This window comes from Magnolia sinica, chromosome 5 (genome assembly GCF_029962835.1).
Source record: "Magnolia sinica isolate HGM2019 chromosome 5, MsV1, whole genome shotgun sequence".
NCBI lineage: Eukaryota > Viridiplantae > Streptophyta > Magnoliopsida > Magnoliales > Magnoliaceae > Magnolia > Magnolia sinica.
Window position 1 is genome coordinate 2,950,998 of NC_080577.1, and position 25,967 is coordinate 2,976,964.

General features: G+C 39.1%; 1 protein-coding gene across 5 annotated transcripts in view; it reads left to right on the forward strand.

Annotated features, from left to right (window-relative positions):
* Positions 1–413: 413 nt before the first annotated feature.
* LOC131245130 (ATP-dependent zinc metalloprotease FTSH 11, chloroplastic/mitochondrial) overlaps positions 414–25,967 on the forward strand; it is a 34,496-nt gene continuing 8,942 nt past the window's right edge. For all 5 annotated transcript variants that reach the window (XR_009170792.1, XR_009170793.1, XR_009170791.1 and 2 more), the window contains exons 1-16: positions 414–1,142; positions 2,010–2,163; positions 6,165–6,257; positions 6,396–6,484; positions 13,752–13,875; positions 14,680–14,799; positions 16,196–16,246; positions 20,429–20,490; positions 22,361–22,418; positions 23,601–23,726; positions 23,803–23,883; positions 24,279–24,408; positions 24,570–24,718; positions 24,876–25,157; positions 25,245–25,334; positions 25,429–25,482. Coding sequence is in view for 1 of the 5 variants with exons in the window: in XM_058244369.1 (XP_058100352.1) it covers positions 568–1,142; positions 2,010–2,163; positions 6,165–6,257; positions 6,396–6,484; positions 13,752–13,875; positions 14,680–14,799; positions 16,196–16,246; positions 20,429–20,490; positions 22,361–22,418; positions 23,601–23,726; positions 23,803–23,883; positions 24,279–24,408; positions 24,570–24,718; positions 24,876–25,157; positions 25,245–25,334; positions 25,429–25,482 (2,238 nt within the window). In the remaining 4 variants the exon portion in view is untranslated. The remainder of the gene's footprint in view (positions 1,143–2,009; positions 2,164–6,164; positions 6,258–6,395; positions 6,485–13,751; positions 13,876–14,679; positions 14,800–16,195; positions 16,247–20,428; positions 20,491–22,360; positions 22,419–23,600; positions 23,727–23,802; positions 23,884–24,278; positions 24,409–24,569; positions 24,719–24,875; positions 25,158–25,244; positions 25,335–25,428; positions 25,483–25,967) is intronic.

Genomic DNA, 25,967 nt, shown 5'->3' on the forward strand with positions numbered 1-25,967 from the left:
GGCCCATTATGTAGATCGCCAACTTCCAAATTCAAGCTGATCCAATCATCAAAGGTGGAATAGTTGTCAATCAACTGATTTGATGGAGTGGCCCACCTTCTGCATGTGAGCCGTTGGTCTGTGAAGTAGTGGTGTATCATGATAAGCTTCGCAGTCATTTTAGAATCCAGACCGTATGTAATAATACCCGATTTCATCAAATATCAGAAATGTCATCGGAATTTGGTACATAACATCAACGACATGGATGAACGGATATGTGGGCCGGTCCATTATAGAAACGCATCCTGGCCAAGCATTAAAGTAATTCATCATAGGAGCATCTAAAAGCTTGCTTCGGAGCACGGCCTCGCTCGCTGTCTCGACCAGTCAACCAAGTAAAACAAAGCCCTCACGCGGGCGCCAACGTGATTTCAATCGCAGATAAGGTTTCTTCGTCTCTTGCTTCTTCCAATCGTGTGGTTGTTAACTTCATATCTCTGAGAGGAGAGAGAGAGAGCATTGCTTTCCAGCGAATTCTTCCTATACATAGCCCTAATTCCTTCTCTCTTCTTTGTTTTGTTCGCCATGTCTGCTCTTCAAGCCTCTCTCATCTGCAGGCCTCCATCTCTTCCTTCTCTCTCTTCTAAACACCATCGCCTCTTTCTCTTCAATTCCCGTCTCTGCAATCCCTTGCATCCCCGCTCCTTCTGTCGCCGCCCTCATCCCATCATCGCCCTCGCGTCCCTGCCCGAAAACCCCAATTCCACCCCGGATTCCTCTTTCCCCGGGCACGACTGGATTTCGGATCTTGAAAAAGAAGAAACTGCCGATTTGTCTGCCGGAAGTGGCAGCGACGGGTTGGAGGCCGATGCGGAACCCGCTGCGGAGGTTGAGGCGGGTCGGGATGATGTTCAGGCCGAGAGTGGGGATTCGGCGGGGAAGCAGGTGGCGGGGAGCAGGTTCCCGCTGGCGGCATTTCTCATGGGAGTGTTCGTTTCGTTGAGGAAGGGTTTCGAGAATCTGGCGACATCGGAGTGGTTGAGCTGGTGGCCATTCTGGCGGCAGGAGAAGAGGCTGGAGCGGCTTATTGCAGAAGCTGATGCAAACCCGAAAGACGCCGCAAAGCAGGGCACACTGCTGGCGGAGCTCAACAAGCACAGGTTTTGTTTATTTATTTATTTTTTCTATTCACTACTTTATTTACATGATTACCATTTTATTCATTTTCAATGTTATACACTTGCATTGCTTATGGTCTTGGAGTTTTTCAATCGTAACAGTTTCCATGCTTTTATTGAAGGCATTCTGCTGTAGTAAGATTTTTATTTTTATTTTTTTATTGGTTATGAATGTATTCATTGCCTGTGTATTCTTTTGTTAATACTAATACTGGTGGTATTTGTGTAATAAAAAGTGTGACTAAGAAACTGATGGATGTTCTTACGAGCCACCAATCAAACTATTCTGAAAACTTGGGTTGAACTTGTTAGGAAGTGACTGTGTAATAACCATCCTTGGATTAAGGACCTGTTTAGGTATCACCCAAAAAAGGGAATTACATGGATTTTCAAGAGGGAAAAATTGACTTCCAAATTGCTTATGTTTGGGGTAGCTCTAAAGCATCAGCTGATTGGTGACAAACGCTTGTCTCCTGCCCAAAATTGCTAGCGAGATAAAAATGGGTCCAGTCTGTTCTTTGTTATTTTATTTAATTTGTTTATTTTTTATCACTTGAGAATTCAGGATGGACGATGTGCTACCACCTACAGCACATAGCCAACCGGACATATACCAAGGCATTTATCCAACATTTCTCCGTCTGCTGTGTTTCTCTCTTCCATGTTTTTTCATATCTATAAGGATCTGCTAACCTTTTTACGTTTTCTAAGATAGGGGATGTGATTTTAGAGTTGACTTCACAGGATGTAGACAAGTAGATTGTTTTGTATGCTTGTGTGTCTCCTATTGCATACCCATGTTTAGTGGTTGCAGCTCTCATAATAGCATTGCTGTTATATTCTTGGCAGCCCTGAATCCGTGATTAGACGTTTCGAACAAAGGGATCATGCAGTTGATAGTAGGGGAGTTGCAGAATACCTTCGAGCTCTCGTTGTCACCAATGCTCTAGCAGAATATCTCCCAGATGAGCGATCAGGGAAGCCTTCAAATCTTCCTACCTTGGTAACATTCAGCCTTAGCTTGGTTATCCTTTTTTCTTTTGCTTTGTTTGCTATCCTTTCTTCACAACCTAGTGAATGTCAACCTCGAAATGACTTTCCCTTCTTTCAATTTCTTGTTACGCTGCATTTCCCATATGCATTCCTCAAATCTGTATCACATGGCTTTATAAAAAAATGTAGAAAATCTAAAATACCAGCCATTTTCCACTGAGGTTGAGGGGTGTATGTGGTGCGACCTTGAGGATGGGACAGGCCACTATGAAGGCCCCTAAAATGCCTCTAGTGTTTGTAGGGAAGGGAGGGTGCTGGGCAACTGGGTAATACCCACTACCAGCAAAAATGTCCACGTCACCATTAGGCAAAAGGAAAATGTCCATCTCTGTCACGATTGCCACGGCCTCGTCCTCCGCGAGTGGCAATAAAAGCAGTGGCTGCAGGATTAGGAGTCATTGTTTTGAGAGATTCAAGATGAGCTTCCTTATTATGAAACATTACTCTAAACTTATCAAAGTCGAGGAAGGGATCTGCAATGAAAATCATGGTTTGAAGGACCTTATAATCTGGAAGGCGATTATCTAAAGTATAGGTGACAAAATCATAGTTGGGCATACCCAATAGAGGTTAGGACATCAACAATTAACTTTAATTGAGAGAGATACGTGGACACAAATTTTGATTCTTTAGGTTTTTGTTTTTGTTTTTTTGAAGATCATCTCGAAGTTGGAGAGCCTTAGCATATGAGATTTTTGGGAAAAGTTGGTTTATTTAATCATTTACTTAAGAAAATGCCAAACAACAAGGGAAGTACTGAAGCCAACGACTTGAGTGAGAATATCGGAGAGATGCATTAAGCTAACTCAAAATCAATTGATCAGTTTGAAACTAAGACTGATATTTAGGATTAGGTTTTTGCACATATTTAGAGGAACAATTGGAGGTGTTTTTGGACTCAAATATTGATGAAGAGGAGGTTTCAAGCTTTTAACATAGCCGTACAAGTTTTGACTACTGAGAACAAGGCAAAATTTGCTATTCCAATGCAGGTAATTAAATTCCTTTTAAGTTTAATGGGAATAAGGAAATGGAGTTGGGAGATATTAATTATCCTAACTACTTTGGGTCCACAAAGAGGAGGGCATGTGAGATGGGAGATATTAGGAAAAGCAAAAGAAGAGGCCATGAGAAAGAACAATATGTTTGTGTGCGTGAATGTGTTTGGCAAGGGGAAGGGGATGCTTGTAGCGGGTGATCCAACAATCGTAATTGGCAATCAACAAGGGATCAAAGAAGATCTCAAGTCGTGGTGTTAAGATCAATTGAGAAAGAGTTGTGTAGACTCTTTTTTTTTTTTTCAAATGTTTTGTAGAATGAGAGAGACTAAGAGAGATGAAGAAGACAAAGAAGCCCTAAGTTCGAACTAGGTGCTTTGATACCATGAATGCATGAATCAAGGCATTCAATAATGATGATGGTGGCCGTAACAAACCAATGCTGTTACCTTGATAACATGGGCCGTAACGACTGTTATTGCCTTCATTTATTATTATCATTATTATTCAAAAAAAAAGTATCAGCCCCGTAATGGACCCTTACGAGCATTTTTTCCCCGCAATGGCTATTACACATAATGGTTCCCACCGTTACCGTTACGTAACTGTTTTTTAACCTTCGCATGAATACTTTGATATTTGCTGGATTGTAAGACTAGATCTGGAGAGCCTTGGTATGAGATTTTGTAGGTTGGCAATGGGTGGGCTTGGGCTTGTATTTTGAACTGGCCGAGCTTATTCAAAATACTAATTTTGCTTGGCTCATTGCCAGCCCTAGATTTTTTAATAAGGTTTTTTTTTTTTTTTTCGAAGAGAATGTGAAAGTCTTAGACATTAGGAGTAGTCAAACCAACGGTTTGAATGAGAATAAGAGGTGAAAGAGATGCATTAAGCCAACTCTAAATCTTGATAAATTTGGAACCAATACTAATATTTTGTATTATATTTTTCACATATGCAAAGGAACCATTAAAAGCATTTTTGGAGTCATAAATATACGAGGAGGTTTCAAGTTTTCAATATAGCCATATAAGTTTTGGCTATTGAGAAAAGGGAGAAATTGATTCTTCTAAAGCAGGTAATTGGATTCCTCAAGTTCAATGGAAATGATGAAATGAAAATGAGAAAGATTAGGAAGGGTAGAAGAAGAGGATGCTGTGTGTGTGTGTGTGTGTGGAGAGAGAGAGACCCTAGGTTCGTCCAAAGTGCTTTGATACCATGAAAAGGTACGGTGAGCTTGTGAGTCATACTTTTCTGAATTTGTAATGTGATAGTGATGGTGAGATTATGAGTCATACTTTTCTGAATTTGTAGAGATGAATGAAATTTGTCGAAGGCTTTCTTGTCCACATAACCCAAATCAAAATAGCTAAGCTGAATGGAAACATTTGCATATTCGTGAGATTGGTATCCTAGTTTATAGATTGTCTTGGAATTGAGTAAAGAGATGGAATATCCTGTTAAATTTCATTGGGCTTATAAGGTGTCCTTTAGGGTTTATAAAAAGGGTTGTTCGGTAGAGGGCACTACACTTTCTGTTTTTGTTTTTGTTTTTTTTGTTTTTCTGGAGTTTTCTGAAGTTGTTATTTAAGTACACCTGTAACTAGTGCAGATATTTCAATTTCAATTAGTAGTTCATCCCTCACTACCTGAACATTCTTCTGTGCTGTGTTTACTTCATGTATTCTAGCGATTTGGGTGTTGAATATTTGTTGATTTCACAGCTGGATTGCATTAATCCCCACCATCATGGAAATGAAGCCGATCGTGTTGCTGAAATCAATACAGCTCATCTAAAATGGGGAAGTGGGGTTAACCCAAACTTTTTTGAAAAAATAATAATAAAGTAAAAAAAAAACTGAAAAAATTAGAAAACGACATGAAAAATTTAGGAAAATTCAGAAAAAAAGATTCACACAAATTTAAACCAAATTTACTCAACTCAGGTTAGCAAATGTGTTTGCTTTGAAACAGAGGGCTTTGTGATCCCTTAGTTAATTTCTCTTCTCTGTAACTGCAGAAATGAGAAAACGGTTTGAAATTTAAAATCCACATTATAAAGTTGTAGCACACCGCTCTATGCAACTCTTCATGACTTGGTGGGACACAGTTACAGCTCAGATTTCTTTTAGGTTGGAGTGGCCTTATTGTCCTAGTAGGATCAACACCGGTACAACTTGTTGGATGATATTTTAAATCATACAGAGGATAGAATAATAGAACCCCATTGTCATTAGTGGTGGTGATGGCACTACTTGTACCGGAAGACATGTCCTTGAACAGTAACTTGGTGACTTCTAAAGAACACGGCGGAAAGATACTCTCTTTCAGTTATCTTAAACTTTCATCGGGGAAGTAGAAAGAAACACACTTCCCTTCCTAATTCCTCATGGAGAAAGAACTAGGAAATGAAGTTTTCAGTTGTGTTGGAAGACATTCTCAAACACAAGACTTAAATGGAACCATGTCCAAGAAGGGCTTCACCACTAACATGTTATTTTCTTTTGTTAAGGATGGGAAAGAGAAAAAGAAACAACAGGTTATGAAGTTACAAATTACAAGGAAAATCTGTGGTGCTATTATTTCATGTTTAGCGGGTCAGTCCCTCATTGTTTAAAGTCATTTGAATCTGTTGTCACCTCCATTAAAGGAGCATGGTCCAGTATAGTAGTAAAAGTTCTGAATGTAATGAAGTTTGACCATCCAGATCTATGTTTCTATGTTTAGGTGTACTCATTCAATTTTCTTTTTGAAAATTTGCATCAGGAGATTCATGCTTCATGATTTTGAATCACACTATTTCTTGTTCTAGTATCACATTTCTTAAACATGTATCTGAATATTCAAGTCCATCAATGCTTTCTATCTGAGTTTGTTATGATTTTTTATTTTAGAAATTGATTTGTCTACACATAGAAATCCAATGCTGATCTTGGATTTTTTACACAAACAGTTGCAAGAGTTGAAGCAACGTGCAACTGGGAATATGGATGAGCCCTTCTTGAGCCCGGGCATATCTGAGAAGCGGCCTTTACATGTAGTTATGGTGAGGAGTATAACATCTTTAGCTCTAATTAGGTACTCTTACTGCTAGGAAGAACCTGTTTGTTCTTGTTTTGGATGGGACCATCTATTTTTCTGTGTTCAAATTTATAATATTCATATTTTGTTTTGGCTTTATTAGGTTGACCCTAAAGCATCAAACAGATCCGCACGTTTTGCTCAAGAACTCATCTCGACTATCTTATTTACGGTTGTTGTTGGATTGATGTGGTATGGCCCTCTTTACTCCGTTTTACTTTATTATTTAAGTCCTACTAGGGTTTGTCATTTTATTTTCAATTACCTTGTATGTTTAAGATGTTATGGAACTTCTCTCAGCATGAGTACTGTTGGGTAATCCTTACCAAATGTTCTGATTTAAAGAATGGTCCCCTTTCTCTGCACAATCTGCACCTTTTGTATGGCTCAAGTTTCCAAGGATTATATTGATCTTTTTTAGGGCTTCATAATGCTAGTATCAAAGGAAGTGCAGTAAAATGTCCGTATCTTATGCAAGTTGATATCTTTATTGGCCTCTTTTAGGGGTTGTTTGTTTTTTTTTTTTTTTTTGGTTTTTATTTACATATGTATTTACTGGTAAATAGACAATCATTATTTACATATGCATGTAGAAAAAAATCCAGCCATGAAATGCACTTTATGGGAGACCGATCGATTTACTGCTAAAAAGCTGTAAATAGTCATCATTTCCAGATAAAGGTGTTTGTTTCCTACATGTAATTCATGCAGCAAGTTCTTGTGTTGACTCTCCATGTCTTGCATAAAAAAGGTGGGCTCTATACCTCTGAATTGATACAAACATAGTTCAAGTGGGGCCATTGGACGGGATGGTCCCTTAGTCTTGTGCATGATAAGATCCCTCGCATCCATTTATTCCTTTGTGTGATGCGAGGTGTGCCCCGGTCTCCACAAAGATGGTGCGGCCTAAGTTATGGTATGGTCCACCTAAGATGGTGTGGCCGAAGCTATGGTTATAGTTCACCTAATATGGTGTGGCCCTTATGGTCGGGAGTTTTTAATGGTAGGGCTTTGAAGCACTATTGTTTCTTATGGTTTGGTCCACTTGAGTTGATGATCTGCATCATTTTTGGATCATGCTCTAAAATAAATTGAAATAACGGATGGACGACGTGGATGAAAAATTTCAGAGAATTAAGGTAGGTCCCATGGCAAGGGCCTCATCGTCTTAGATGAGGCCAGGGACCGCACCTAAGATGCACTAGAAAAAAAAAACTGCAAGAGCTTATCATGCCTGCTGGTTTAATATCCGGTTTTCATGTCATGCCACTGCGCACGTCGCTGACAACAGTGGTTGTATAAATGATATGAACATCACTGTTGTTGTATCCCCCCTTTTTCGGACAGGTTGTCATATCATGCATCACATAACTCGCCAAGCTGCTTCAATTTCTTACCACCATCATGGTGATTTTCTTACCAGCATTCCCGTCATGTAAGTATATAAACTCCAAATTCTACACCTGTACTCCTCCAAATGCGCCCTCGGGTGATACAAGTGAGTAACCTGTTAAGAGGATATACACATGTGTTGCACATCTTACCTGTGCATGATCGTTGTCCAAAAAGAGTTCAGGCCATGGTAGCAGACCTAAGGTCCATGACAAAGGCAGTCATTACGGTCCTACGCCCATACACCCAAACTAAAAGAAGAAAAAGAAAAAGGCATAAGCATCAAACATCACAATCTTAACAAGAACACTAGTCTATCTACTTCCACAAAAAGCCACCTTACTTTTCACACATCTTGTACCTCCCCCTGCAGTAGAACATTAACTGTATGTCATGATAGATACCAACAAGGCACATACGAACCCAAGCATTGCACATCCATCATCCCCTACATGACTATCACTAACCTCGAAATGCGTAGGGGTATTGGTGGCAAGGTGTTCCGTTGCGGTATCGGTGGGTGTAACGGTTCCCACCGTTACCGATACGGATACGGCCCGTATCGGCCGATACGGGGCAGTAACGGGGTGTGTAATAGTACAAATTTTTTTTTTTTGGTCAAAAAATTATGAAAAAATATCCATTAAATCCGGAATATTCTAAATATTCCAAATATGCATTCATTTATAATTTGGAACATGTTTATGGTGGTGTAACGGTCTACTCTTTGGTGAGAAGTTGTATCGGACTGCTTGATGAATTTATGAACCTGACAACCTAGTATTGGCTATAGATCTTTTATATTTAATTATTTAACTATATAATATCAATATGAATTAATTAGAATGAATCTAAAACCAAAATATCTCATATTTGTAGGTATTGGTGTATTATATACCTTGTGACTTGTGTACATTTTATTTCAACATACAATCTAGGGACTCTTATGTCCAATTATGTGATTCATATATCTAACAAATTAATATAAAATTTCCCAATAAATCTTAAGAAAAAAATTTGAAATTATATTCAAGTAAATAGTGTTGTCGATTTAGAGCTAATTTGGTGGACCATTTGATGCCCCAAATCAACGTTATATTCATGCAATCTATTGTCACTTATCTCACTAATGGATTGGTGGATATTTATTGAACAGTGAAGAATGAAAAATATCAAATGATCCTATTTCAGAAAAACAAGTGTTTGCAAATTAACAGTGAAAATCATTTAAATAATTTAATTTTGGAATTGTGACATGACAACAACAGTGTCATAATTTAATTTATTAATTTTGAGTTAATGTATGCCTCATGGACAATTTTTATGGCCATGTACATAGGGCCCGCCACGATGTATGTATTGTATATCAATGACATCCATCCGTTTTATCAAATCATTTTAAGGCATGGTCCAAAAATGAGGTAGATCCATATCTAAGGTGGACCACTAGTGGGTGAGGCCTTGAAATCACCTTGATGTATTTGTATATCCGTGCTGTCAATCTATTTTGCCAGCTCATTTTAAAGCATGATCCAAAAAAACAAGTAGATTTAAATCTTAGGTGGACCGCTAGTGAATGACGCCCTGAACATAGGACCCACCTTGATGCATTTGTTGTATATCCATGCTGTCCATCCTTTTTGCCAACTCATTTTAGGGCATGGTCCAAAACATGAGGCAAATCCAAATCTTTGGTGGACCACTCAGTAGGGATTGAATTCCCACAATTAAAACTTCTATTATTCTTATTATATATATATTAATTTTAAGGCGCGACTTGTGTTTTCCTTGATCCAGGTCCATGCAACATTATCAACAGTACGATGGTAAATAAACCTTACAATGGGCCATAATGGGTTTTTAACAGTGGGCATTCAATCCTATTGTGCGGTCCACTTGAGATCTGGATCTGCATCATTTTAGGGACCGTGCCTTGAAATGATCAGGAAAAACTAATGGGTGGCATGGATATATAATACAACACATAAATCAAGGTGGGCCACATGCACCAAAACAATGCAAGTGCACGGTGGGCCTTCAATCCTACTGTGCGGTCCACTTGAGATCTGGATCTGCTTCATTTTAGGGACCATACCTTGAAATGATCAGGAAAACTGTTGGGTGGCATGGATATATAATACAATACATAAATCAAGGCGGGCCGCATGCACTAAAATAGTGCAAAGTGCACTAAGCGGCATGCGCCGCAGACCACTTAAAAAAAAAAGGTGCGTGGCTGTTTTACAGCCACACCACCCGTTCATTTTTTCGAGACCAAGAGAGAGGGAGAGATGAGAGGGAAAGAAAGGGAAAAAGAGAGAAGGAGAAAACGAGAGGGGGAGCTGCACCAGAGGGGACAAAAGAAGAAGAAGCAGGAGGAGTAGCTGCAGTGGCGCCGTTGGGAGCTACAGCAAGAAGAAGAAGAAGAAGTTGCAGTGGCGTTCATGTTGGGTATTTTGTTTTTTTGTTTTTTTTTTTTTTTTAAATTCTAATTTCTTTAGGGTTACTGCCTGTTACGGCGGTTATGCCTTGTAACGGCCGTTATGGCCCCCATAACGGCTATTTTGGTTCCGTTTTCTGGACCTCCCCGATTTAGCCCCCGTATCGCATAATGGTAACTGTCGTTACGGCCGATACGTAACCAATTTGGGACACCCTGACTGGTGGATGCATGCATGGATAAAAAAATGTGCGGACGGTGGGGGGGTGCCTCCTTCTCTTATGCAATGCCATGTTGGTGTGGTTGGAACGATCGTCGTCGTGTTTATCCGGCAGCTCTCCCATCGGAATGTTGGGGGATATTCATATAGCTTGGTGAATGCTCCCCATGCGATAAAATGCTTCATCAACAGTCCAATATGACTTAAACCTCGCCCTGCTGTAACCCTTGGCCTGAGCTTTGCACTCTTCCCATGTATAGTAGATACCAGGAATCCTTCCGTTGAACACGACGTACACTTTCCCCGTCTGCAAGTGTCATATTCAAGATAATTAGGAATTGACCAATACGTGAGTGTTCTCCAATATCAAACGCTATTATAATCTGTTTCAAATTCATTTCATCATCAATATACAAATCAAAGCATGCAACAGAAAGTTGAGCGGATGCAAACGTTGATGTAATTAGGAATTTAATTGCATGTGGAAATAAATACCTGAGGCAAAAATTAATACTACAAGTGCACAATTGATATACCATGTATGATCACTATGGCTAATTTCCATGTACTAACATACAACGAAATCATAAGTAGAGTAAGCAATTCCACGTGTTGTAACTTTGAAGGTCAAACTACTTGTTCCATGTGATTTGGAATGAAGATCGGTGCGATGCCTATCTTCAATCACGAGAGTGTGAGGCTTTCAGTTATTCACCTTTGAATATTCCTTCTTTGTTTGAGTCTCGAGGTATTTTGTTGAAATCTTTTCTGTTCTTCACCCAAACCATCGAAAACCTTTCAAACACCTTCCTTCATTCTTCATTAGCCTATCCATCAAAACCCCACAGTTACGGACCGAACCCAAGCCCATCGGACCCCACACGTGTGACCGTATGGCCACACGTGCGAGCCCCACGGCTGGTCCATATGGCCCGCTTTTCCTTTCTCCCTACACCTTTGATCATTCCTTTCAAACCCCCATCATCACTTGTCCAAAACCCTAACCCTATCCCTAAAATCCCAAACCTCCCAATTTCCCCCAAATTCCCAAATCCTAGATCTCCAAATCCTTCAATTAACCTAAAATCCCTAATTTCCCTACATCCAAAACCCTAATTCCCATCTCATAACCTTCATCCAATTTCCCAATTTAACCCTAATTTCACCATTTCCCGTAAAGTTTCCTAATCCTAGTTTCACCCACACCCAAATCTAGTAAACTAGGTAGTATTAGACATTTTTCTTTACAATAAACCTAACCATATGCTATTTGGATGTTCCTATATCCATTAGATCCTAGTTTTTTATGTTTAATGATCTTGTAGGACGATACTTGACAACTTAGGCTTAAACTATGCATGCTTTCCTCTTAGAATCTTGATATTTGTGATGATGTTAGTAAGATTTGTGGTTTTTATTAATTAATTTAATTTTGCTGATTGATCTCTCACATTATTTGAGTTCATGCATTGGTCCTGCATCGGTAGTCGTGCAGGAGACGATAGATGTGAAGTGCTTGGGTTCGTATGTGCCTTATTAGTATTTATCCTGACCATACAGTTGATGTTCTACCGCTGAGGGAGGTGCAAGATGTGTGGAAAGTGGGGTGACTTTTTGTGAAAGTTGACAAACTAGTGTTTTTGTTAGGGTTATGATGTTTGATGCTTATGCCTTTTTTGTTGGTTTGGGTGTGTGTATAGGACCCTAATGACTATCTTTTCCATGGACCTTAGGTTTGCTATCATGGCTTGAACTATTTTTGAACAATCATCATGCACAGGTAGCTATACAACATGTGTATATATCCTTTAAACAAGTTACTTGTATCACCTCATGGTGCATTTGGAGGAGTATAAGTGTGGAACTTGGAGTTCGTATACTTACATGTCGGGAATGCTGGTAAGAAAATCATCGTGATGGTGGTAAGAAATTGAAGCAGCCTGACATGTTATGTGATGCATGATATGAGAACCTGGCCGAGAAAAAGGAGACACAACAACAACGATGTTCCCATCCTTTATACAACCACCGTTGACAATGTCATGCCTAGTGGCATGAAGTTGAAAATTGAATATTAAACTGGCATGATAAACTCTTGCAGTTATTTTTAGGACGTCTTAGGTGCATCCCTGGCCTCATCCAAGATGGTGCGGCCATTGCTGTGGGACCTACTCTGGTTCTCTAAATATTTTCATCAATGCCGTCCATCCGTTATTTCAGTTGATTTTGGAGCATGATCCAAAAATGATAGAGATCCTCCACTCAGGTGGACCAAACCATAAGAAACAGCGGTGCTTCAAAGCCCTATCATTAAAAACTTCATACCATAAGTAAGGGCCGCACCATCTTAGGTGAACCATACCATAGCTTAGGCCGCATCATCTTAGGTTGACCATACCATAGCTTAGGTCACGCCATCTTTGTGGAGACCAAGGTGCACCTTGCATCACACAAAGGAATAAATAGATGTGTAGGATCTTATCGTGCACATGACTGAGGGACCATCCCCTCCAATGGCCCCACTTGGACTACATTTGTATTAGTTCGGAGGTAAAGAGCCTATCTTTTTGATGCAAGACATGGAGAGTTAGCTCATGAACTTGCTGCGTGAATTACATGTAGGAAACAAACACCTTTATCTGGAAATGATGACCATTTACAACTTTTTAGCAGTAAATAAAACGTCTCCCATAAAGTGCATTTCATGGCTGGGTTTTTTTCTATTTACATATGTAAATAATGATTGTCAATTTACCGGTAACTACATATGTAAAAAAAGAAGAAGCAAACACCCCCTAATGGTGCATCCATGGTTGAATGCCTCATGTACGGCCTTATTGGTCCATATAGGTCCATATATCAATGATTCATGTTTATGCATAATGATGCCTATTTAATGTGAGATGTATTCTTTCACATTGAAATTCTATTAAATCATTTGGATTTACCTTTATCAATGAATTTCCTGTTTTGTGTATGAACTTATTGGCCTGTAAGTCAGTGAATCATGGTTTTTATTTTTTATTTTTTTTCAATATGAGATTGATTCTTTCACATTAAAACCGTATTAGATCCTCGCGAGTTTCATATCAAATAAATTTTGTAGTTCAGGACCTTCAATTTACACGGTCACTACCGAAGTCTAGGAAGGGATCAAGTTGCAACCAGCCTTGGGGCCGTGCCAAGTCAATTTGAGCAAGTCCAGGAAAGGGTCAAGTTGCAACCAGCCTTGGGGCCATGCCAAGTCAACTTGAGCAAGTCCCAACCAGAATTAAGTTTTCAACGCTCATTGAAAATTGGATGCACACTTATCATCTTTACATGATACCGGAGTTTTTGAAAGAAATTTATGTACATATCAACTTGAATTGCTTGTCGACTGTTATTAATGTACTTTTTATCACCAGGGTAATGGGTGCAGCAGCACTTCAAAAGTATGTGGGCAGCCTAGGTGGGATAGGTGCTTCTGGTGTTGGTTCAAGTTCTCCATATGCCCCAAAGGAGCTGAATAAAGAAGTCATGCCAGAGAAGGTAAGATAATCTTTTCATGTGTTCTGGTATCTAGGGTTCTATTTATATCTTCTTTAGTTACCCTGTACATGAGATGTAAATAGTCTGAACTTTGTTTTAGAAACTTCTCTCCTTTATTTTTATTGCACTGCCATGCTGTGTGCAATATAATTTAAGTTAGAGATCAGAAAAGGCATCAATACTGTTTCCGTTACATCCTAGAATTTTGCATAAATAAACTAAAAAAATATAAAGAGGAAATTTATTCTTGTAGAAATTAATCTAACCAACATTAGCAATTTTTGTTTTATGTCGTCCTCAATAGCAAATAGATCTGCTAATGAATGCTGTCACCCACATGGGGATGTCACCATGAAGAAAATCATCTAATCATTTGTGTGGAAAGGTAACACTACCAGGGATTGTACCGTGGATCACTCATACACACTACACCCTCTACCAGCTCATCTAACGATCAGGAGACTTGCTCAACACAAGTTGATGAATAGAATGATCCCTCCTTTGTTGACTTGCGTTTTCTGGTAATTTTGTTAACTTGCATTTATTTTTTCAGCATTATTAATGGATCTAGATGTTGAAATAGTTCTACAGTTTTTGTATATATATAATGAGTTGATCTTGTATCCAAACCCTACTGATTAAATTTTCAATATTGCTATCTCTTCATGTGTACGGCAACTAACATGAATGTACTGCTATGCTGTGTGCTGACCTGTCTTCATTCTTACTTAAGTGGATTAACAAATGAATAGTATCATTTTTATGTGTTGGAGCATTTCCACAACTGGCATTCACTTCCTGCAGAATGTGAAAACCTTTAAAGATGTTAAAGGATGTGATGATGCAAAGCAAGAGCTCGAGGAAGTAGTTGAGTATCTTAAAAACCCAACAAAGTTTACTCGCCTCGGAGGGAAGTTACCGAAGGTTTGTTCAACTTTTAACTAATTTTCTGTGACTCTAACTTTATCTGTTCTCTTTGCATGTATAATTTTTGGTATATAGTTGCTGACTTTCCTCAATGGAACTCATGGTGTTTTATTCCGACCAAGTAGACATGTCACATGGAATTAAGTCCTGTAAATCTGTAGCCATGCGTCATCAGTAAAAAGGAAAGAAAAAATGGATATAGAGAGACAGTGTTTTTACTAGACTTGTGCCTTTCCATCATTAGATGAAACTCTTAGTAGGGCTCTACCATGCACTTATATTCTATAGAATTTTCATTAGGACCTTGAAAAGAATTTGGTTTTGCATTGCTGTGGTGGAGCGTGTGGACCTTGTTCAAAGGGATGATGTTGAGGTTTGGTCCCATCTATATTCTATGGTGGTGGAGAGCTGTTAAGGATTTTTTTTGGAAGAAATTCAAGCGCAGGCTTGAAAGTGTGAATTCCCTCTCACAGAAGCTAACCCTAGGTAACTGCAGAGAACTCGAGCATTGATTACTGTTTTACTAGGAAGATATCTTTAGTTATGTCAATGTTGATGAACATGATGCCGACGATTGTGCCTGTACAGTCTTGCATTCACTTTATCTGCATCTTTTATTCATTGCCCTATAGTCGTGTATGGTTCACTTATTGTAATAAGTCAGGGGCACTGGGTGTGAGTGTGTGTTAAAAAAAAAGAGTCAGGGGCACTGTTGTCATTTTTGTTTTTTTGCATTTATTACTTAAAAGGTTATTTTTGGGTGAGGGGGGTTTGTAGGAACGTCTCTCTTTTCTCCCGTTCTTCTTCTCTCTCTATTTTCGCTTATTCTTTCATTATCTGCAACACTACCAGTTACAATGAAGGGGATATTTGGAAAGGGAATCGGCCAATGTTAGAACCTGTAATAATCACTATAATGTGTGATGAGTTTGATGACATTTAGAACCCTGTGTGGGTGATTCACCGAAGCAGCAATAGATTCGGATGTGGGAGCAGGAAAGCATCTGTTTCAAAATGTAAAGAAGTAGAAATAGATAGGAAGCGGGAGTGGGAGCGATGGTCCAAAGTGCGATCCGAAGGAGCAGCGCCTAGTTGGAAGGATCCTGCAATTCACGCAAGCAAAGGCCCTATCCTTAATTTTATGTATTTACTTCAATTTAAAATTTATCGTTAATAATCTCTCTCTCTCTCTCTCTCTCTCTCTCTCTCTCTCTCGATGCTAGCCTGCACCATCCTTTTACTATTACTTGCTTTTGTTGTTTTGCATATCAAGTGGATGGTTAGGTTAACTCATGCTATTCATTTGCTGTTGCATTGTCCTCTTCACCATCTTAAGCATTGTATGTTTTGTTTCTTCATTATTTTGTTAGAGCAATTTTTATTATATTTGCAGGGAATTCTCTTGACTGGAGCACCTGGGACAGGAAAGACTCTGCTTGCCAAGGTAAGAGATTATCTACATGCTGCCTAGAAATTTTTGCTGTTTGTCTTTGTTGTCTTCTTCTTTCTACCTTATGTCCTGAAGTTATGATAGGTAATCTGTAGTTATTTGAGTACTGACCATTTGTTACACCTTGAACACTGAGGCCTTTGCAGTTCTCAGAATGATTCTGTTGCTTATTTTTTAGTTGGAAAGGTAGTGTTCTCTACCATGCCATCAGTCACCAAAATTTTACAAGAACTTCGGTTTTCAATACTTTGGGCACCATGTCTCGAAAGTGAATCATGGGAACTCTCCTACCGTCTACAATTTGAACCTGATCTTATCTTTGTGTGAGTATCTGGAATGTTCTATTATCCTCCTAATGGACCTTAATCACATATATCAGTTCCCACGCAGGAAACTCATCCAGAAAAAAAGTTTTGACTTTATTTACTTTTGATATTTGACTGAATGCTATTCAAAGAAACAAGTGAGAAAGATACATCGTGGAAGAGGCAACTGCGAGCAAATAAAAAGTGAATCTCCTTATCTCTCGACTCTGTCTCGGGAGTTAGCAATATTGCTTGCTTGCCATATAAGTGTACAAAAGATGCATCTTCCTCAATGCCAAATCTCTAATCTCATCCTCTATAACTCGGCTACTTGCATTGAAGGTCATGGCATTTTTCCAATCTTCCTCCACTTTTAATACGAAGTATGGCAAGTGGGTGTGTCATGTGTGTGAGACCGATCAATAAGATGGGCATGTTAGGTTTTCTGCAGGCGTGATGACAGATGGAAGGATTTTCAATAATAAACTTTGGCAGATACAATAAAAGATGACTCATCTCTATGATTACTGCTATTGGTCTGTTGGTGCACATGTCGTGATGTTCTCTTTTTACTCTTGAATAAAAATTTTGTTGCCTTTCAAAAAAAATAAAAAAAACCAGATATGACACCCTTTGACTGATTGAATCTATGAATTAAATTCAAGAGGATCTGTTGCCCGTTCTTTTTCTGTACTGACCATCAATATTTCAGAACTCCAACAAATCACAAAGCACGCTGTTTCCCGTTTGGCAGATCTGTTTGGCTGTAAGGTGGGATCCTTTCCTACATCTTACCTTGGGCTCCCATTATGTGTTGGTAAATCTCCTATTACTCTTCGGGACAAAATCTTGGAGAAGATTCATAGTCGACTATCTGCGTGGAAAGGTTAAACAATGTCTCTAGGTGGTGGGCTAACTCTTCTTAAAGCATGTCTATCTAACCTTCCAGTTTACTTTATGTCTCTCTTTAAATGTTCTAATTCAGTAGTTCAAAAGATAGATAGAATGCGCAGAGATTTTCTTTGGGAAGGGGGGTCTGTTTCAAAAAAATTCCATGTCTTAAACTGGAAAGAGGCTTGTTCTCCTATTTCCCAAGGAGGAGCGGGTATCAAGAGGCTTGATTTGGTGAATTCTTCGCTTATGGGAAAATGGGTTTGGCGGTTTTCCTTTGAAGATGGGGGGCTGTGGAAATCTATTTTGGTGGCTAAATATGGGACATCTTCTTCGGGTTGGTGGATCAAACAACCCTCTGTGTACAGGATGTCTTATATTTGGAAAACCATTAATAGGAGTGCCCCTCAAATATTTGACAGATCCAAATTTAAGGTTGGTATAGGAGACATAATCAGGTTTTGGGCTAATCCTTGGATCTTCGAGCAACCGTTGCAGACCATATATTCGGATCTCATGGCCCTTTCTATGGTTAGAGACACGCTGATTGAATCCTGCTTGTCTTGGGAAGGGTAAGAAAGAATTTGGTTTCCTCCCTTAAGGAGGAATCTGAAGGATACTGAATTAGAATCTTTAATATCCCTTCTTTCGAAATTGCAGGGATATAAGTTCGATCAGGATTCTCAAGATTCAATTGTATGGAAGATATCAGTGTTTGGTCTATTCTCTGTTCATACCTTCTATGCGGATCTTGTAAAATCTGGAGAAAGGAGTCTCTGCCCTACAACAGAAGTCTGGAAATATGGAGCTCCCCCAAAAGTTGCAGCCTTTGCATGGCTAGCACGAAGGAAAAGAATCCTCACGCTTGATAATTTGCAAAAAAAGGGAATGTTTCTTCCGAATGTTTGTCTGTTGTGCTTTAGGGAAGTGGAGTCAATCGATCATATATTCATTCATTGTTCTTTCGCCACGAGAGTCTGGAATGGGATTCTTCATCTGGCTTCGGTTTCTTGGACCATGCCGTCCTCTATCGACAATCTCTTCTTGTCTTGGCACGAACCGGATGGGGAAAAGATGGTGTGCTGCTCTGTTAGCGATTCTGTGGGCTATATGGGCAGAAAGGAATGATCGCTGGTTCTGCAACAAGAGGAGAGGAGGCGGGGGTTTTCAGCGGGGTTCTTCAGTATTTGTGGGATTGGGCTCCATAGGGTGGCCTGTGGGTTGTTACAGCGTAGGCGCTGGATGTTGTATTTTAGTTCCTAGGTTTTCCCTATTTTTTTTTTCTATATTTTTGCTTTTTGGTTTTTGGTTTTTTCCATTCCATTGGGTGTGCTTGTTTTTCTCTTTTTTTGTTTCCTTTTGGTTCTTTTTAATAAAATTTCACCCTTAAAAAAAAATAAAAAAAAAAATTTAGCGAATAGTGTGTAGCATTGTATGCACCCCTCTGAAGTTTGAGGTGTAAGCTACATAGCATGTAGCATAAGCTACACACTACTTCTAGATTTTTAATCAAGATTGTGCTTAGTTGCACCTAGAGATGTACACGAGTTGAGTTAGCTCAGTCAGCTCGTTCGAAATTGAATTCGGACCGAGTCGAGCTGGTTTTTGAAGCACAAAAAAATTTCAAGCCCAGTTCGAGCTTGCTCGAGCTCGACTCGACTCGGCTCGAACCTCAACTCGAATCGACTCGGTTTGAATCGGCTCGGTGACTTGGTTATTTTGATATTGATGCTGCTCGCCGAGTGTTTGATGAAATGATTCAACGACGTGTTGTTTCGGGTGATTACATTCTCTGTGAGATCGGTTGGTGGCGAGGAAGGAATCGATATGAAACAAATCACTACAAAAAAAAAAAAAAAACCTTACATTATAAGACTGCTATCATATCTTGATTTTGATGTTGTTCGTTAAGTGCTGTTAATGTTTTGCATTATGTGAGAAATTGAAGATGCATTCTGTGTTTGAGAAAATGTTGCACAGGCTCAAACTCAGCTCAAACTGGCCTGAGTTGCTGACCGAACCGAGCCGAGCTGGCCAGTCGGGCTTGAGGATTGAGCCAAGCTGAGTTTGAGCTAGGGTTAGCTACTGGCCGAGCGGAGCCGAGCTGTGCCAAGCTTGACTTGGTTCGACTTGTGTACAGCTCTAGTTGCACCAATTCATGGTATTATGCACCAAATTACACTGATTAATAATGAAATTTAACAAAATTTCATGATATTTGGTGCAACCAAGTGCAACCTAAAGTAATAGGAAATGACAATGATTAAGTAGAAATGTGTAGAAAGAGCAACGAAACTAATTTAATATTGTTACTCGTATTATTTTATTAAAAGCATTAAAATATTATTTTATTAAAAGCATTAAAAAGATTAACTAAATTTTATTGAAAAAAAAAACAACATAACAAATCATTGAAAATATTAATGGATTTTAATGTTGCAGTGAAAAATAACTTGTCGTGTGAGCTATGTAGCATGTAGTGTAGGCTACAGATGACTTACGCTATTTTCATGAGCTATGTAGCATTAAGGCTAAGCTACACTACATAGCGTAAGCTACATGCTACATAGCGTAAGCTATTTAAAACATTGCAAATGCTAAGGAACTCCTACAAATCTCTGTGGAGGATTACATTTGGAGTTTCTACTTCGGAAATATGTCTAATATAGATAAACAATTCTTCCACCTCTTTCCTGTTGCTCATAGTGAGATTACAGTGTCCCACTAATATTTATGTTTTCTTGGTTAATGCATGAGTGGTGCCAATAAAAAAAGAAGAATGTGAATGGCATCAGCTGTGCACATATGCACGATTTGAGTGTCTGAGATCTGATTCTGAAGTCATTTACCACTGATTGAAACTTGTGGTCTATTGACTTCTATATAAACATGTCTCTTTTCATCTAGCCTGCCATTTTTTTTTTGTCAATTTATATGCTGCCTTTATTTTGTTTCTATGGCTGAAGCTGGATCACTGCAGGCTATTGCTGGAGAAGCTGGGGTGCCATTCTTCTATCGAGCAGGTTCTGAATTTGAGGAAATGTATGTTCGCTGCCTTGCAGTTTTTAATTGCCTTGTATGTTCGCTGCCTTGCAGTTTTTAATTGCCTTGTATGTTCGTGCGTGCGTGTGTGCGTGCGTGTTTTAACAGTGATATGCCTCATAATGTAACTGTTAGAGGCGTAAGTGGTGTTCTGCAATTACATGCGTCTTTAATTTGAATAAAAGAATTTTAATTAGGATAAAAGGAGTAGCCAAAACCAGATTATTGAACCCAAGGATAATGAATGAAACAAGCCTTTTGTAATCAGAAAATAAGATACTTTATTAAGATAGGGGAGCCGAAGGTCAAAACATACAAAAGCTACAGAATGCAGCTGATCAAGGAGTAGCAACCCCAGAAGCAACTGGGAGACAAAATTGGTGAACTTGTCAGAAGGGGGAACAACCGCGTCGTCATCTTCTTTAAGTTGGCGAACGTTTTTTTTCCTTTTTTGAGAGAAACGTTCCTGAATCTGAGGATACCATGCTAGGAAATCTGCGCAAATTCCTACTGATTAAGTGATCCCAAAAATAAACCAGTTAACAAGTAAATCTGAAGTCATGCTGATCAAACCAGCGAGCAAGGCAATTTTTTTTTTTTTTTTTTTGTGTGTGTGAAAGATGATGAAGTCCAATTAAAGCAAGTGAAGGAGAAACTCCTTGATGACCACGGTCAACATTCCTTCTAACTCTTATTTCAGGCCTTCAACTTAACCTTCTGAGCCATATTCAAGTTCCCTTTGCGAGATGCTACAGCTTACTTACAGGCTTCAAGGCTCACCGACGATCTAGGAGTGGGCCCAGGTGTCTTCTTCACCTGGCTCTTCAGTCCCCTCCCTTGAACTTCTATTTTATCCATATTTTTCAAGGTTTGCAGTCAATTTCGACCTTCCTTTCTTCCATTCAACACTTCAGTAACATTATTTGCTTCAACCTTGTATTTGAATCACATAAAGTCGAACCTCCCCTATCCTCCTGTATCCCTATTTCTAGGGATCACAGTCCTGGTAGTTCCCCAAAATCCTAGAACAGAGGTGATGCATCAATAGCCTCTGACAATCAGTGAAAACCTGCTACAAAAATGCTGAAGATGTCTCCCTCCTCATCCATTGGATCTTCCCCTACCTGTCTCCTGAATGGAATATCTTACGTTCCTTTTTCAAGTCAACACACTCACCAGCAAACTCTCATAAGCACCTACATCTTCCGAATTCTCTGTGCTCCCTGGGTGTGTGGAAGTTATGCTCTTGTGGAAGTCAACATTTAGATAGTGTGAATCATTACCTTTTGCCCACTTTTATGAAAGCAAGGAAGAGGAATGATTCTCCTGATTGTTCGCTTCACTTTGTGTTTGTAGGGAGTTCAGGTTGCATTCAGTTCAGGTTTTGCAATGTGATTACTTTTCTAGAGGCCATTTGATCTTAACAACCTTCTGGAAAGAAGGCATCTGATGTTACTAAATTTGTAGGGAGTTTCAGTCAGAAACTGTTGCTATTTCTGATTAGACAAAAGTCAGCCAACAATTATAGTTCTTAGAATCATCTCATGATTTGCTTTTATGTTTGTTCTCTTTTAGTTATGCCAGCCCTAATTAATTGTGATAAGGCTTACATGACTACGATGAAATTTCAAAATGGCAAACATTCTGGTGTAGGAGCTCACATATAACTCTAAAACTGTCTCAGTCGGCACTTTTTTGAAATCTGCAAAATCCGAGTACATTCGTCCCTAGAGGAGACCATCAATCTTGAATCTCCTGTCTTTCATGGTTTAGTGCATGCAGTATGGCATTGACACTTTGGGACATTTTGGTTGAGTTTGTAACTGAGGAAAGTTTTGGTTAGCTTATCATTTTCACTTTTGTATGGCAGGTTTGTTGGAGTTGGTGCTCGGCGTGTACGGTCTTTATTTCAAGCTGCTAAAAAAAAGGTTGGATATTCCCCCCCGTGTGACTGCTGCACTCTGTCCAATAATTCAATTTAGCAAAAAATATATCTAACCATTTTGAAATTCATGTGAACTGTCTTATGCTTGTATGAGTACAGACTGTTTTGTCTACTTGTAAACTTATAATGGATTGTGTATAGTTATGGAATCAGCATGATGCAAAAGAATTGAGCGGTGCCGAAAAGTCTGAATGTTTCCTACCAAATGTTGTGGCTGCTGGTGATTTTTGGATATGCCAAGAATTTTAACCTTCACAATGTGAGTTTGCTAAAATGCACATCCACCATGCGATTGTCTTTGACTTTTGCTGATGTTTATGAAGGTCTCAGGTGTAGGTAATGAGTGTTCTTCTTGATTCCCACATTTTGGAACGAAAAGGCAAAACGTAAAAGATTGTGGAGAATGAGCAATGAGGATCAATTTCACAATGTGCGATTGATTTCTGAATGTCAATTGGCCACCGGCTGGGCATCTTAAATCAAGCCTCAATTGACATGGTAACAAAATGTTGTCTCAGTTACCAAAGAAAATGCTGGAAACCAATTTTTTCTTAGTATTTCTTGAAGATAGGAAGAAACTTGCTGTCAAAAAGCAAAGGCTTGACATTCCCGAGGAAGGATCTTGAGGTTACAAGTTCAAAGATTTGAAAATCTTCTACAAGGATGCATCCTTTGCTGAGAGCATATAAGAAACTTGGATTTGGTATTGCGTAATAGTTCTTATTAATCTTGAATGAAGTTAAAGGTCTTGTTTCCTATACAGTGAATGGGTAAAAAAGAGAATGCTCTTCAGCAATTGAGATCAATATACAGTTGCCGAATTCACATAAGGATGAAGTTACCTGATAAGAATGATGTGGAGTAGAAGGGCACTTAATCTATCCTAAATGATTTTTTCTGCATGCATCAGGATGAACTCTCAAGATAGCCCATTTGCGAATGCCAAATGGTTGTACCTTTTTTTTTCCCCCTAAAATTGTTATCTTCCTCAGAAATCAGGTTAACAGTTCCCATTCTACACGTTTAATACTTACAAGTTTTCTATTGATCCTTTTATCTGCAGTCATTTCTTGATTGTATTCCTATCTGTTCTTGTTATTAAAGCAACTGCTTAATCCATAGTAAATCTGTATTCGCTGTAACTTTGGTATATAAATGTCCCTAGGCACCTTGCATCATTTTCATTGATGAAATAGATGCTGTGGGATCCACTCGAAAGCAATGGGAAGGTCATACAAAGAAGACATTACATCAGCTGCTTGTTGAAATGGATGGGTTTGAGCAGAATGAGGTACATCTTTGCAAACTAAGTACTTTGTTTGATTCCTATATTTATTTGTTCACCCATTTAACATTCTCTTATTTAGGGCATAATATTGATGGCTGCAACAAACTTGCCGGATATTCTGGATCCTGCTTTGACAAGGCCTGGTAGATTTGACAGGCATGTAAGTTTCTTTCTACTACCCTTTTTTGAGTTCTTTGTATACTATCTGCTACCAGATTCTGGAAATGGAAGTTCCAGATTCTTTGTACTTTGAAGAAATTTGCCATAGTACTGGTGACCATTTCTATGCAAATAAATATATGCATGTTTTAGTCATATTTGCTTCTTGATCTATCAGTATGCTCATATTATACAAGGTCTAAATGGTCATCCCTTCTATAATTGGTCACATGCACACGTGGGTTGGTATGCATGTGCATATCATAACACACAATATGCACTCATAAGTGGATGTGTTCACACCATGTTTGTGTGCTTTTTTATTGGAGGTTTCTGTTCTCTTAGATATGCTTCTGTTGTTGAGATGCACAAAACTTTAACAAAATCTTGTTATAGATTGTTGTCCCAAATCCTGATGTGCGAGGCCGGCAAGAGATTTTGGAGCTTTATTTGCAGGACAAGCCTTTGGAAGATGATATAGATGTCAAAGCAATTGCACGTGGTACTCCTGGCTTCAATGGGGCAGGTGTACTTTCTTACTCTATTCTGAGCGAAGAGTATTTAGTGCATTCACAAAATCAATGGTTTCTTTTCTCCTGTTTGACGACAGAATATGGATTCCTAGCTGTGAAAAATGTTTTGAAATAAATAATGGAACCTGCATCTTTTTTTTTTTTTTTTGGTTAGATCTGGCAAACTTGGTAAACATTGCAGCCATTAAGGCTGCAGTAGAAGGTGTCGAGAAGCTAACTGCTGCACAGTTGGAGTTTGCGAAAGACAGGATAATTATGGGTACGGAGCGGAAAACAATGTTCATATCAGAAGAGTCAAAGAAGGTCAGCATGTTATCCACTCCTTTTTTGTTACAGTATTGCTAGTGTTGTCTTGTACTTTGGTATGAAAACTATATCTTTGGTTGCTTTGTTTGACCCCTTTGCAGAATTCACAAGGCATTATGTTATCGGGTAACGGTGGTATTCTTTGTTTTTTCAGCTCACTGCATATCATGAGAGTGGTCATGCCATTGTTGCATTCAATACTGATGGCGCACATCCTATTCACAAGGCAACTATAATGCCAAGGGGATCTGCTCTGGGGATGGTTACCCAGCTTCCTTCTAATGATGAAACATCGGTCAGCAAGAAGCAGTTATTAGCACGTCTTGATGTTTGTATGGGAGGGAGGGTTGCTGAAGAACTTGTCTTTGGTCAGGAGCATGTTACAACTGGTGCAAGTAGCGATCTTCATCAAGCTACGGAGCTTGCTCAATACATGGTATTGCCTCTGGGTTCATTTGAAAGACCAATATTCTTGTTCACCATCAATTTCTTAGAATTTTCTGGTGTACGTTTTCTATGCCAGGTGTCAACATGTGGGATGAGTGATGCCATTGGGCCAGTATATATCAAAGAGCGCCCTGGTACAGAGATGCAGTCACGCATTGATGCGGAAGTATGTCTTATGAATCTTTATTTTTATTTTGTTTTCAAAGATACTAGATATGATTTAGTTGTGACCAGTGATAAATGTCTTTGAAATACTTCAGGTGATGAGACTGCTAAGAGAAGCTTATGATCGTGTTAAAGGCCTACTAAAGAAGGTTCGTCTCTGAGACAATCCTCCATGACTAGATGGCACATATTAAAACTTTATAGATGTAATTTTAATATCCCTCAGCATATACAAAAATTTCAAATTACATCCCACTAGTAAAACTGGCTCGAGAGAGATGGTTTGCAATGGAGCAAGGGGAGGGGGAAGTAGTTAGAAAGTAGGATTCCTTCAGTGGGGAAGAGTCATGGAATAGCCTCACCATAGAGCTTCTCCTTAAATTACATAAATGCCTTTCAGTTTCCTGGAATTCATCGTAATATCATTTGATATTGCACGGTTTATCCGTTTTCAATAACTAATCCTGACACAACTGGTGGAACAGGATTCATGCAGCCGACCCCAATTAGTTAGGATAAGGCTTAGATGATAATAATGATGGATTGCAGATATTATTTGTAATGCAGGGGCATTTCCACACCGGGCTCGAGTGGGGTAGCCCGTGGGATGCGGGGACACACTCGGGGTGGGTGA